The sequence below is a fragment of the Vulpes vulpes genome, unplaced genomic scaffold (assembly GCF_048418805.1).
Source record: "Vulpes vulpes isolate BD-2025 unplaced genomic scaffold, VulVul3 Bu000000676, whole genome shotgun sequence".
Classification (NCBI taxonomy): Eukaryota; Metazoa; Chordata; class Mammalia; order Carnivora; family Canidae; genus Vulpes; species Vulpes vulpes.
This window is the reverse complement of record NW_027325740.1, coordinates 110,189-124,183: the sequence shown is the minus strand read 5'-3', so window position 1 is coordinate 124,183 and position 13,995 is coordinate 110,189. Positions and strand designations below refer to the sequence as shown.

Sequence of the window (13,995 nt, the reverse complement as noted above, 5' to 3'; positions counted from 1 at the left end):
ATAGATGGAAAATATTTAAACTAGTACTTAAAATAAGGCGTCACTCTTCACTTATTAAAAATAGCAAAACTTCAATAAAGCTGCTAAAAAATAAAGTATATCCATCCTGTGGAAAAATAGGAAAACTAATTTGAAAGAAACTCAATAATTTTGCAAGTGTGGTAAAAGTAGCACGCCGAATTACACGCTGTAAATTGGCACAACTCTTTCAGAAAGCATTTAGCAATATAGATTTTCTATAATTATCTATTCTCCCATTTAACCCTGTAATTCCCATTTGAGATCCCTTTTTAGTGGATAACTACAGACCAAAGGAACAGCTATCTACCCTGGACATAATAATTTTCAAAATCAGAGAACTGGTTTCTCAAGCAGCCCTTAGAAATGGTTAAATGATAATAATATAAGAAAGAGTTTGGAAAAAATTATTGCCCATATTAGTTTTATGGCCACCATTTATGGAATGTTTACTATGTGCCAAGAACTGCCCTATGCAGTTTAGCATACACTCTAATTAATAATTATGGCAAATATATAATTGTATAACAATACTGAAAGAGAACACTTAGAACTCCTAATTTATACATGAAAAATATCCAGTCCTGGAAAACTAAATGGTTAGCTACCCAAAGGCAGAGCCCAGATGGGAGTACAGGTTCATGAGAAGCCAAGGCTGGCCTCTTCTTACAGTAGCAAATTCCCTAGATTCTCTACTTTCAGTTAGAGAGAGAGAGTGACATCCTATGTGTAACTGAAACCCTGCCGCGTTTAAAAATATAAGCAATTCACCAAATCTTAAAAACAGTTATATCACATTAGTAGAAGGGTTTTCACATTTTATTCTTCCATTTCTTTCCCCAAATTTAAGAATTGTAAAATTTAAAATTACTCATTATTTTTGGCACTACTCGGTTGAATATGTTAAGGTCCTACATGAGTTGTCATTCTAGTATTTACTGCCCTTTAGTTTCCTAGAGATTCAGAATAAGAAAAAGAGTCCAACTGCACCAATGAAAAGGATGTGTCACAGATGAGAATAAAAAATCACCCAGGTGAAAGCTGGAGATGGAAACCACCACCCTGTTCTATTCTAATGCCTGAATCATAAATGAAGCTCCCTCTGCCATTTTTAAAGCAAATTTAGATCTTCAGTTAATTTTGAAGGAATAAATCTTTCATCAGAGCGCTATGTTACAGTTTCAGGTTCTTAAGGTCATAAATTGATCCCACACAATGCAAAATACTCAAATATTACGGACCACAATATTTGCACTGAAATGAGTTCCCTCATCATCACCATACATAAAATACTTAAGTTCCTCCTGAGTTTTCCAGAGCCCTTTGGCTCAATATACCTTTATGTCCTTCAAATTCATGAAGTATCAGAATTATTCAATTCAAAGAATTCCATCAGGGTTGTTTTAACATAAAGTATGATTTTTTTCAGGTACTTCTGCATTAAGAAATTGGTGATGCATTAATATTTAATCAGTACAAACGCTATGCGAGGTACTTCTATGAAATCTATTGCCTTTTCTCCTCTCTATAACCTCTGGAGTTAGAGGTAGAGTTACTCAGAAGAGAAAATGCAGGCAGAGTTAAAGTAGGGTGCATTCGAAAGTTGGGTGGCACGGCCCCAACTTAAAACCAGGTGGGGACCATCCCAAAGCCACTCCACATGGTATCCAAATCCTCCTACCCCCAGCCCCGAAAGAAATTACTTTTCTCTTTGTCTCCTCCTGTTCCATGTCCCATCCCAACCCATCCCAAAACAATAAAAAACCAGATTCAGGTTTCAGAGCCACAAGCCTTTCCAGTTACACAGTTATATTCTTGGAAATTGATGAATGGATTTTAAAAATCTGATTACATACAATAATATGTTCAAAACATCCTTACTAATTGCTTTCTGGAGCTGAAGCTGATATATCAACATGCTCCCTAATCAACTTAGCAAATTAGCACTTATGGAGTTTAATATTTTAAAAGCATAGCTTTCCATTCAAATTAATAAATGGTTCACAATCACGTTTAGGGAAAAAGTAATACTCTTTCTGCATGCTGGTTCTATCATTGCAAGTAAAGCGTGTTTCCCACGTTTAGTCTGGTGAGATGCTTTCCATTACAACATGGGCAGAAATGCCAAAATTATATGAGATTATTGTGGGATAAATCACAGACCTCTAACACTGCTTCATAAATTATTGAGGAAACATGGGGGAAAGAGGAGAAATGAAAACAAATATCACATCATTTTATTATTGCTCATGATGAAGAAATCTGCCACCCTACCAGTACTTAATCAAAGTCAAGCACAGAGACTGTACTTGCATTAAAAAAAAAAAAAAAGCACAAGAGATTAAATTCAAACAATACAAAACAAAACAAAGAAATGTGTAAATAAAGCGATTTAAAAATTACTATTATTTCCAGTAAATCAAAAAAACATCCAGGACATTCACTATCTTCTGCTCCCATTAAGTAAATCTTGGAAAATAAATATTTAGTGAGATTTCCAGAGTAGGGAAGGAAACTAAACCACTTGTGCATACCAGCTATGATGGGGTTAGGATTATAGGGTACCATGACCCAGTTTATGCTGCGCAGAACCAATGATTCAGGCCCCAGGGGACCTCCTTCCTGAAGGTTCACACTATGGCCTACAAGGCTGGAGGATGGGGTAAAGTGAGCAGTGTCCTAGGAAGAAGCAACCCAACTCAGCCCTTCCTGTGACAAATGAACTAGACCCATGAGTGGTAAAAAGATAAACCAAAGGCTCAGGTGCCCCCCTAAAAGGTTCAGAGAACTACTTCAGGTTCTCAGCATCTGCACTCCTCCACTGAGAAAGTCCACACCCATTTCTAAACTCAAGTCATTCAGTAAAGACTAGAATTTTTGAAAAAGTTCTACTTAACATCTTATTTGTTTAGTAGGGAGGGGAGGGAGGGATGGGAGAAAATGACCCATTTAAACAACTTCAGTTACAAGTTTCTACTTCCTCTTTATTAAACTGGTGGAATTTGCTTTTGTGCTCTGGTTGGAAAAGGCGACAGTGATCATTTTCATTCATTCATTCATTCATTCATTCATTCATGTGGTGACAATTAAATTTCTAGTAATCTCTTCAACATTCTATTAACATAAAAGGGAAGCTATCTAGCAATTTCTTCTTTCACTACTGCCAGTAATTTATACATTCTGATAGAGATATTTACCTACTACTTCCAAGGTTGTTGTGACATTTGCTGATCCAAAAGTATTATTGGCGTAACACATGAACACTCCAGAATCATTAACTCTTGCTGAGCTGATAATCAACTTTTCCTGACGTTCAAAATTGAAGTCACCGTGATGCCAGCTATTACTCTGTGTCTGTGCATTAGTCTGCTGGTTTTGGAAAGAGAGAAAAAAAAAATCAAAGATTACCATAAAATTTATATTCAGGATCTTTCCTAGATAAATTAAAAATAGCAGCAATTAACTTCTCCATATTAACATTCATTATACACTACTTAAGTAAGAATAATAAAGCATCATGACAAGTCTGTCATTGGAACACTTCATATTACAGGATTATATTGAAAGATAGTCATTATTAATGATTGGAAAAAACATGAAAATTCATTTCATAATAACCATGGCATACATAATTCCAAATTCTCTGCAGCACTAAATATTTTAACAGTGCCAAATTTTAGAAGTTACTATATAAGAAATATTACTGAATACTGATACTTTACATTTAGTCAGCATAGTTAGGTCGTATCAAGAACTCAAATCTTCCAGTTAATCAAAAACATCCAGTACATTCACTACATTCTGCTCTCATTAAGCAGATCTTAGAAAATAAATAGTGAGATTTCCAGAGTAGGGGAAAAAAGCGACACCAATTGTTCATAGTTAGGTCATATCATTATCTCTATATCCCAGTGATTGAAAGAAAACACATCACTAATAATAATATTCTATTTTATTAACATTTATATTATTTTCACGAATAAAAATTGAACCACAATGTCTAAAACTAACTTGGAAACTCATCCTACAGTTCTTATCCAGTAGAATTTTGGCAACTATTAAAAAGAGTTCCAAAGTATGTGAGACGTCTAAGACCAAACCCCAAATTATTTAAGCATGAGTGGAAGAGAAAAAGTTGCAAATTTACTCTTGTGATATCACCATTCTACTCATATTATTTGTCTGCAGACAAGACACAGAGAGATTTCTTGTATGGAAAACATCACGGGAATAAAACATAACATAAACTATAGTCACTCTGAAAATATTAGAGGGAGTACTATAGAACTTTCTGCATCTTCCAAATTTTCAGTAAAATGAACACATTCCTACAGAAAAAAATAACAACTGGAAAAAAAAAAAAAGGAAACAGGAGCTGATGTTGACATAAAAGGAGACCAAGGGTAATGCGCTGGCCAGGCTATGGTCAACCTATTAGCATGAGACCATTCTGACACTACTGTAAATCAGAACAATCCCTGTGGAAAGCAATTTGGCTGTTTGTTCATACCCCTGATCAATTCCAGCAAACTTATCTCAAGGAAATAACTCAATTTTTTAAAAAAGCTGCAAAATATTTACTACAGTGAAATCTCAGAGATGACCTAAATGTATACCAAGTATCAAAATTATAAATGTGAAAATAAGAAAAAGGTTCATATTACTTAATAAGCATAAACCGAGTGTACCTTAAAACTGCAAACATGTGGTGATACATATGCATGGGAGCAGAGGGAAAAGAAATATGAAAAAAAAAAGTGGGCAATATAGTATTTATAAAGACCAGACACACAAAGAATACTGAGCTCTTGGAATGCTTGAGGTCCAACTTGTGTTATAAATATAAAGTATGCCCCAGATTTTGAAGCCTTGTTATGAAAAATAGTAGTGCAAAATAACCCATTGATATTTTTTATGTTAATTACATTGATAAGATAATATTCTGGCTATACTAGGTTAAATAAAATGTATCGATTTTACTCTGATCTGTCATGTGCCTACTAGAAAATGTTAAATTACATAGGAGGCTCACATTTTATTTCCCATTGCATAGTACTACAACATGCAATGGTGGAATTATATCTGTTTCTCTTTTCCTCATGTTATTATATTTTTGGAAATTTTTTTTACATTAAAATGAGCATACATAAGAGCAGACTGCCAAAGCGGAATGTTTTGAAATAAAAAGAAGAGAAACCTGCTTTCTTAACTAACTGTGAGATCTTGAGCAAGTGAAGGATACTACTAGTCTCAGCTTTTGTTTCTATAAGGAAATGAGAGGGGGGGGTGCCTGGGTGGCTCAGTAGGTTAAGCATCTGCCTTTGGCTCAAGTCATGAACTCGGGGTCTTGAGATGGAGCCCTGCGTTGGGCTCCCTGCTCAGCAGGAGTCTGCTCTTCCCTCTGTCTCTCTCTTTCTCTGTTTCTCCCTCCCTTGCTTGTTCTCTCTCTCTCTCAAATAAATAAAAGGAAATAAGAAAGCAGAGGTCTTTAAAGGCCTTTTCATTTTGAAGCACAATGCAGATATGAAGACACTCTCTTCCAAGAGATTCTTCTAATAATTGGCAGAAATCTGCCATTTCACTGCAGAAGAGCAATCAAGAAGATGCAGTAGCAAGGTGAGGGGACACTGTTTTGTCCTCTCCCAGTCCACCAGGTTACAGACTTCTCTGCAAAGACAGAGTGACAACAGACAGCTAACATACCACATTCTAGATTTGTCCTATAGATATATGTAGCCCAAGGGTCTATAACAAGGAGCTAAACAGGAACAATGAACACATGTCAGCGCAGGAAGGAATAGCTTGGTCCTATGTGACACAATATCAACACCTAAACCCAAAGACCTTAATTCAGGATGATGTCAAATAACATAATTAAAAGTAAAAATACAAGGGTTTAGAGGCACTAGGAAAGCTAACCAAGATTCACAAGTGTTGAATAAACTCCAAGACTCTCTTAGGGTTTAAAACAAACAACTGCAAAAACTCTAGAATAGTCATTTTATCCTAAATTTCTCTGTGAGTTTTAAACTTATTCTAAACGGTCAGAATCAAATACCAGGAATTTTTAAGATAATTTGATAGCGCTCACAGTGCTAAGTATTCCGAATGAAGCCAAAGGATATCAACAAAAGATTCATGGATGAACCTTGGCATGGAGCCACGAGCCCCATCTGCAAGTCACACATTACATATTGTTTGCATGTGATTTGGTTTTCCTTAACCCTTGAGGTGCACACTGGGATTTCCCCAAAGAGCTCCCAACACTGAAGGCTTATCTAGCAGCGCCAGTGGATTAATTGGGAATGGCATGCAGGACTCCTGGGAAAAGTGGTTCAGAACAAAACTGCCTGGGGCAATTGAATTTCTCATGAAAAAAGGCTAATTTTCAAGTTATACAGAAGCTCAAATACACACATGGTCTAAACCGTTCTCTCATCTGAAATCAAGGATTATGGAAAGCCAATTAATATAGGATTGCATTCCGTAGGGTTAGTCAAAAATCCATACATAAGCTATTGTTTTTATTAAATTATATGATATAGAAACTAAAACTTGTTTCTTTGAGCCACTGGTCTGAAAGAACAAGACTCTAGTACAATCCATTCTCTAGTCAATGGCAGGCTTCATTAGCAAGGTATCATCCATCACAAGTCTATGTGAATACCATCATAGTACTTTGCATTATGCTAATCACCATGGTTACTTATGGAGCAAAGAATTCTTTAAAGAGGCATGAAATTGCCCATGTTGAATACAGAGCATGAGAAGGAAGGAGAAGAGGAGTAAGAGGAGGAGGAAAATATATCATTTCTTTTCTCCCATGTAATGCATATGTGTGTTCTGAAGAAAAACCACTGTGATAGCAAATTACCTTAGATGGCCAAGATTATGCAAATAAAAATTACTGAAAATTCGGTCGATGGGAATTTTAAAGCAAAATATTTGGGAAATTAGAATTTGAAAGACCTTGCTATTAATGATTATTTAGAGAGATAGGGGGGGAAAAAAACTTCATATAACTGGCCAAATTTTACTTAAGATATGCCTTTCACAGTATCTGACATATAGGAGACATTCAATATGCATTTGTTAAATGAATGAGAACTTAAACATGTCCAAATGTTTCAAATTAAAGATAACCATTTTATTAATAGTGACTAAAACAAATAGAAAACCATTAGCAACTTGATCTCAGGTAACCAGCCTCAGAGGGGAGAAGTCAGATCAATAAAAAAGGAAACACAGCTCTCAAATGGATAGGCCACTTTGTGGGAAAGGAGGGAGCGCTCCGGTTAGTATCTGAGATCACTGACTGTTTTTAAATATGGAAGGGGGAAAAAAATTGACAACTTTTCCCAATATTTTAAATCATCTGGCCTGGATAATTTTAAGAGTCTTAAAAATCAAGGTTAACGTACGTGGCTAACAAGAAGTGTTCTTAAAATTTTCCCTACAAAAGTCAAAGAAACAGCACACGGTATAGAACAGGAGTCTGAAGTTCTCTCTTCGGTCTTCTCAAAATAAATTTACAAAATGACACGTATTTGTCGCTAATAATGAATATACACATCCACATATGGTGTTACGAAAGGGGGAAATGTGCATCTCGACACACGCCCAGACAGCCCCACCTCAGACAGACACACCAGCTGAGCCATCCCCAGGATAATTAATAGACTGTTTTAAGGGGAAAACCTTAAAATGTCCCCCACAGAGAGAACAATGTATTGAGAAAAACAAAGGAAACAAGCCACTTACCTGGCTGTTTTCCTTTATCCACATCGAGTCCACGAAACTAGACACATCTTTTATAAAGCACATCACAGAGAAGGCTTCCCCTTCCTTCAGGAGAGAGCTTGTTTTGGATACTGACACAACTGGTACAGCTCTGATGGCTAGAATAAGAAGAAACGTGGCCCTCAAATTATTTGTTCCATGATCATATGCCACTGTCACCTACTGCTTTTCCTCAAATGCACCCAACTTATTTGGGCGTCTTTTAAATAAAATCTCAAGTACTAATCAATCTGTATCACTTGCCTATCTGAAGACATCAGCAATTAAATCTTGCATCCTTCAAGCAAATTCATTAATATTGAGTGAAAAAAATAGGAATGTCTGCTTTGAGATGATAATGCTCCTGGCCAAAGCTATTTTGAAACAGGCAGAAGCCCTGGCACAGGGAAAGTGGCTTTAACCCTGATGGTTTCATGAGGACGTGACCTACGACTAATTATATTCTTTCAACCAAACAGGCATCTTTCCCATGTGCCGTAGTAATAATATCTTGCTCATTTCTGAAAAATCTCCATTTTAAATAGTCAAAGTTTCCTTAATCCCAATGAGCGCCCTTTTTCAAAAGCCTTCATAAAAACCCCTCCGTAGCAGAATGTCACCCGCTGTTGAATTTGATGAGCTCGGAGACACAAAAATCTAGACATCTTCCAGCTACGAATTTAATCAACATAATGCCACGATGATAACAAGGGCCATACTCTGTTGGTGCTTTCCTCCTCAGACTGGGAATAAGTCTGGGAATGCATTAAAATCAAATCGCTGAGGAGAAACTCAATTCCTCTATCAACAGTAAATCAAGAGGTGAATAATGTATATGCTAATCTTTCCCAACAGTGGAATCAAAGCTCCCCAGTGAGGTTCCCTTGGAAGCACACCTCATGCGGTTATGAAACTCTGGGGGTCCTGATGTTGTGAGGTTTCACACTGTCCCCGGGAGAGTCTACACACCGGTTTCTGGCAGATGCACCTGCCAATGGTGGCCGTGCACTGGTGGTGTGGGGCTTGGGGCTACGAAACAAAGAATTCACCGGCCACTGACAGTAGTTGGGAGCTGGGGAAAGTGATGAAGAGCCAGCCACCTGACCGCTGAGAGTAAGACAGACCAGGGAGAGGAGACAAGTCACCCCTCCATCAACAGATGCTCCGCCTCCCCACGAGAAAGAGAGAAAGGGCCCCTACCTGCCCTCACTTTCAGGGTGAATTTCTTGGACAGCACCGTCCTCCCCTTCTGGTCCGCAGAGCAGTGCAAGCAGAGCCGATGATACTCGCGCTTCACGTTTCTGATGGTGATGCCAGCCTTGGGATCAGCGACGAAAGTCAAGTCCTTGGGAAGAGGCTTCCCCTCGCACCCCCTGAGGGAGTAATTGGTCACTTCTGGGTCTGTCAGAGGACAGCGGACCAGCGTATCATTGCCTTCTTTCCCATACAAGGGAAGGTCAACGAGGAAAAGCTTTGCAGGATCTAAAGCATATCAAAAATCAGTCGTCTGAATGGCAGGCCACAGGCACCGAGAACATTTTTAAAAGATCACGGATGACTCCGCATTTTGTTCGTTCTTTGCAAGCATAAGTAGAATTTATCCAAATACTACGAATTGAGTAACAGTTAACATTTGTTATACACTTCCCCTGTGTCGGACACTAAGCTCGGACCATTACACTTTAGCTCATCTCATCCTCGAAGCACCCCGACATGATGGGTACATGCTTACCCCCCTGATGTGATGGGCACTATGCTTACCCCCCGCCCCTTTAGAGGTGAAGAAACTGAAGTCTCAAAAGTGACTCTCCTAAAAAAGTGACATGGCCCAGAAATGGCTGAGCGGAACTCAAATCCCTGTCCAACTGATACCATGATTTGAGCCCCTAAAACTCGGAGGGTATTTTACTACAATAGTTACTATTCTTCTACAACAGGGAATACTCAAGCAGCATGGGCTAAGACTAAGGCTGTGTGATGATACCCATTAGGGTCAGGGAAAGGTGTTCTTTCTCTCCCCTTCTGGTGGTGGGGCGGGGCCTTTCCAGAACTCCCAGTGGCCAGGACCTTTCAGCTTCTGCATAGAGCCTGGGAGACCATCAGCCGGCCACCCTGTACAAATGTCATCATGGCCCCCCCTCTTCCTATTTCTTGAAAGATATGTATAAACATAAACTTCTGGAAATCAAATGAAGCCATATTCCCAAGGGGGGTCTTATGAGTTTCGGGAATGCTATGGCAAATACTTCATCATCCGAACCAGGACACTTGTGAGTGAAGGGGAGTGCTATTAATAATTATGCCAGGACACCAGGTGTGGACTGGAAAAGCCTCGGGCAGACTGGGACCTCCTATAAGCAACGACAAACCTCATTCTGTACACACAATATGCGGCCACCCCTACCGTGTAAAGATAATACAGATAGATGGTTGGGCCAACAGATCATGTTTAAAATGTTTTTTTTTTTTAAGGGCACTGAGGGGGGCACTGGATGGGATGAGCACTGGGTTTTATACTATAGGTTGGCAAATCGAACTCCAATAAAAAATATACAAAAATAAGTAAAAATAAAATAAATTTTAAAAAATTTCTTTATTCATTGTCCATTCCACTTGGAATTCGGTGTCCCACAAAAAATCAATTTGACAGTGGTGAAATAGATTTACCATCTGATTTTAGGAAAAAAAAAAAAAAACAACTTCTAGAATGAATAATTACGCATGTCCCAGCCTCACTCCTTTGTTCTATGAATAAAGCACGTCATGAGGATAGAACTGAGGTCCGAAACCATCGCTGGTTATCATTCCATCTCCTCTTTCTCAGTTGCTGGAAGCCAGCTCCTACAATGCCCCAATCTCCTTCACTGCTGTAACATAAACCACTCAAGTATCCAAAACATCTCAAATCAGTAGTAGTTTAGTGTAGCTCTGATTTATTGAGGAAGACTTCCCTTCTAAAAAAAAAAAAAAAAATCCATGAACTCTGCGAGACTGACTTGGCTACTTGAGCAGTCTCCCCCCATTTATTCAGTCATCTACCCACTGTATGCATATGCAGAATGAGATTTCATTACCACCTGGAAATTAGAGTATCTTCTCGAATGCCAATGACCAGCACACAGGATACCTCCACAATTACAGAAACATACCCAGAGGCTAAGCTGTGCCTTATCAACGGGTAGGTCTCAGTTTACCCACGTAGGAGAATAACAGATACACTGAGGAGAGGCAACCTTCTCTACAGCGAACACGAGGGGAGTCAACTTTATGAACCCTTGAGAAAGCTAGAATTTGCACGATTCTGGTCTCCTGAACGACAACAATTACACCAGGAAGACAGGGCAGGAAACTCTCAGTGTTCTGGTAAGAAACCGAAACTCTTGAGGTCCCTCAGACCTGCAATCTAGGACAGATGTATTCATTATTCCCCCACAATACTGTGGATGAGGCCTCCTACGTAGTCCCGTTTTCACTGGACAGAAACTCAGAGCCAGGACCGGGACTCTATTCTTCCTCCTATGACCTGAGGATGCGTCTCCTAAAGCCCAAAGTACTTGTTTTTACAGCAACAGAAAGAGCCTCCTGCCTCCCACACATTAGCAAACCTCCTCTTGACAAGGATGTTAAGCAAACAGAGGCGAATCACCGAGTTTATCATAGGAAATGAGGTACGGAAATCCAACATTCATATTTTTCTTCTGTTTCTAAAAAGGTCACTATTTTGTTTTGGTTCTTTGTTTCTTTTTCTTTTCTTTTTTTTTTTTTAAACGAATCAACTGACAACTATTAAAGAACCTAAGAGGGACATGGGGTGATTTAGCTGACTGGGTTATTTTTCTGGAATTTGCTCCCTAAAAGTGGGTCAATTCTTTTTGAAGTGTTGGTCTGTTTGGGCCTTCCGAGGCCTTTCGTTCCCTGAAGTGTTTTTACTAAGTGGGAGTATCTAGGATCTCAAGGCATTAAAATGCAGCTTTCCCAAAGGGCCTAATTTATTCTCAGGGTTTACTCAGAGTGCCAGGACAAATGGGCTAACCATATTGTAATCTCATTAGGAAGAGCAGCACAGGCTCACAGACCTTCAGCTGAAGTCATACCCACAGCCACGATGTATCAAGAGATGGTGGGGGGGCGGGGGGGGGGGGACCAACAAAGAAAAATTTGTTTTAGGCTTTCTAGACCTAGCCATATTTTCTCTATGGCTCAGCCATCTCTATGTCATCCATAATTAAGAACAGGATATTAAGTTCTCTAAAGCATAGCATGAAAGAAAGCCACACATTTACCTCTGACAAACACATAAATGGACCTGCTCAAGCCATCTCTGTTGGTGCACGTGTAATTGCCCGTGTGGCCAGCCTCTGCCTTCTCTGTGATCCATTCGTTGTGTGTGTTCTCATTCAGTTGGCCCAGGGTCTCAAAAGTCCACTTGACAAATCCTGGATCGGTGCAGGACAGCCTAAGCTCGTCGCCGACACTGACTATTAACTCTGATTTTGCTGGATGGATGGATGGGAGAGACGGTTCCCCTGGACTCACAGATGGTTGAGAAGAGCCTGCCAAGAAAAATAAGAATCGTGTTGAGTATGATCTTTTCCTTGGCGAAATAAAGCAACTCTTCCAATATTGATTTCCATCTTCTGTGCGCTCTACAATAAAAATAGGACAAAGCTGCCCCACTATTTATAGTTAGAAAGAGTTCTGTTTTAAAGTTTCTTAAGTTCATCGAGAAAATTATTTTCTGCAACTCTCCATTAATCCTGAGGGTCACACTTGGTATGCAAGCCATCCTCGCGGGATGCCACGCATGGCCCTTCTCCGGGTGAAACACACAGCTGGGTCAAGTTTCCACTCTGAATATGGGCCATCGAAATGGTACTGACATGCTGACGCCCTGCTTAGAAACAACAAAAACAAAACCCCACACTATTACAAACAAACAAAAAAACCTACTGGCCTGTTACTCTTCTGGCAAAATGTACATGACCATGACATGGGTTGGCTGTGAATTCAGTTATTTGTGTGAAATTCTCCTTATATGGTTATGTTCCCCAAAAGGAGAACTATTTAAGAGTCTCAAATAATAAGGCAGCACATGAAAATCCCATTTTAAAGATCACACCATGAGGGCAGCCCGGGTGGCTCACACCTTCAGCCCAGGACGTGATCCTGGAGACCCAGGATTGAATCCCACATCAGGCCCCTGCATGGAGCCTGCTTCTCCCTCTGCCTGTGTCTCTGCCTCTCTCTCTCTCTCTCTCTCTCTCTCTCTCTGTATCTCTCATGAATAAATAAAATCTTAAAAAAAAAAAAATCAGACCATGACATAACTCATGACATATGTTGGGCTGCAGCCTAATCAAACTAATGCCTAGATAGGCTTCTTAATATAAAGATGCAAACTTTAGACTCGGAGTATGAAACTTGAAGCTTAGAAAATTCACGGCAGTCCATTCATTCATTCATTCATTCATTCATTCATCCATCTGTTGCATGAATGCAAATGTACCTGTTCCTTATTCACGGTCTGCAAAAGCTTCGAGCTGGGTGCTCGGGAAACATCCACATAAGTGCAACACCTGGTTCTTACACGCACACCAGAGTTTAGAGAATACACTACTCACATGTCACAATAAGTGAAACACAGCTGTTCTGGCTTCAAGCTGAAGAAGAAGGAAGAGGTGGGCTGGACCTTGACCATATCAGAAGAGGTGAAAGAGAAGACAGACATGGGCCGTAGATGTATACCATAGAGACCACACAGACCATACAGAGACACTCGATATTTTCCAGCAGAAAAGTGACATGCACAGTAAGATACCGAGATCTTCTGGATTCAAGGAACTCAGTGAAGAGCTCCAGTCCTCAAAGGTTGGCAGAAGGAATAAGACCTACAGTAAGGATCTGAGACTAAAGGAGCATTATTATACCATCAGAGGAAAAACACATTAATGGTTCTAGTGTAATTAAAACTACAAAGACTGACTCACATTCGACCTGGGTGAGTGAGTGGGAAGAAAGGGTCCCCGGGTGAGGTAGGCTAGAGCAACAGGGTAACAGCACTCCCCGCCGGGGGGTGGAGGGGGAGGGAGCTTTCAATCACTTCTGCAGGGTCATAGGCAAAATGGCATATCTATCCCCTCCACACACATACAAGGTCGGAGACAAGAAGCGACCTGAGTTCTGATGTTGGAGTAAAAA

At 39.6% G+C, this 13,995-nt stretch overlaps 1 protein-coding gene across 7 annotated transcripts in view; it reads right to left on the bottom strand.

The window, feature by feature from the left end:
• The window catches only part of LOC140596728 (mast/stem cell growth factor receptor Kit-like), a 75,453-nt gene that overhangs the window by 35,446 nt on the left and 26,012 nt on the right, over positions 1 to 13,995 (bottom strand). For 5 of the 7 annotated variants that reach the window (XM_072745211.1, XM_072745215.1, XM_072745213.1 and 2 more), the window contains exons 3-6: positions 12,081 to 12,350; positions 8,998 to 9,279; positions 7,780 to 7,916; positions 3,216 to 3,387 (exon numbers count right to left, since the gene is read on the bottom strand). In XM_072745211.1, the coding sequence (XP_072601312.1) occupies positions 3,216 to 3,387; positions 7,780 to 7,916; positions 8,998 to 9,279; positions 12,081 to 12,350 (861 nt within the window). The remainder of the gene's footprint in view (positions 1 to 3,215; positions 3,388 to 7,779; positions 7,917 to 8,997; positions 9,280 to 12,080; positions 12,351 to 13,995) is intronic. The other 2 variants (XM_072745216.1, XM_072745212.1) reach the window with 1 other exon arrangement.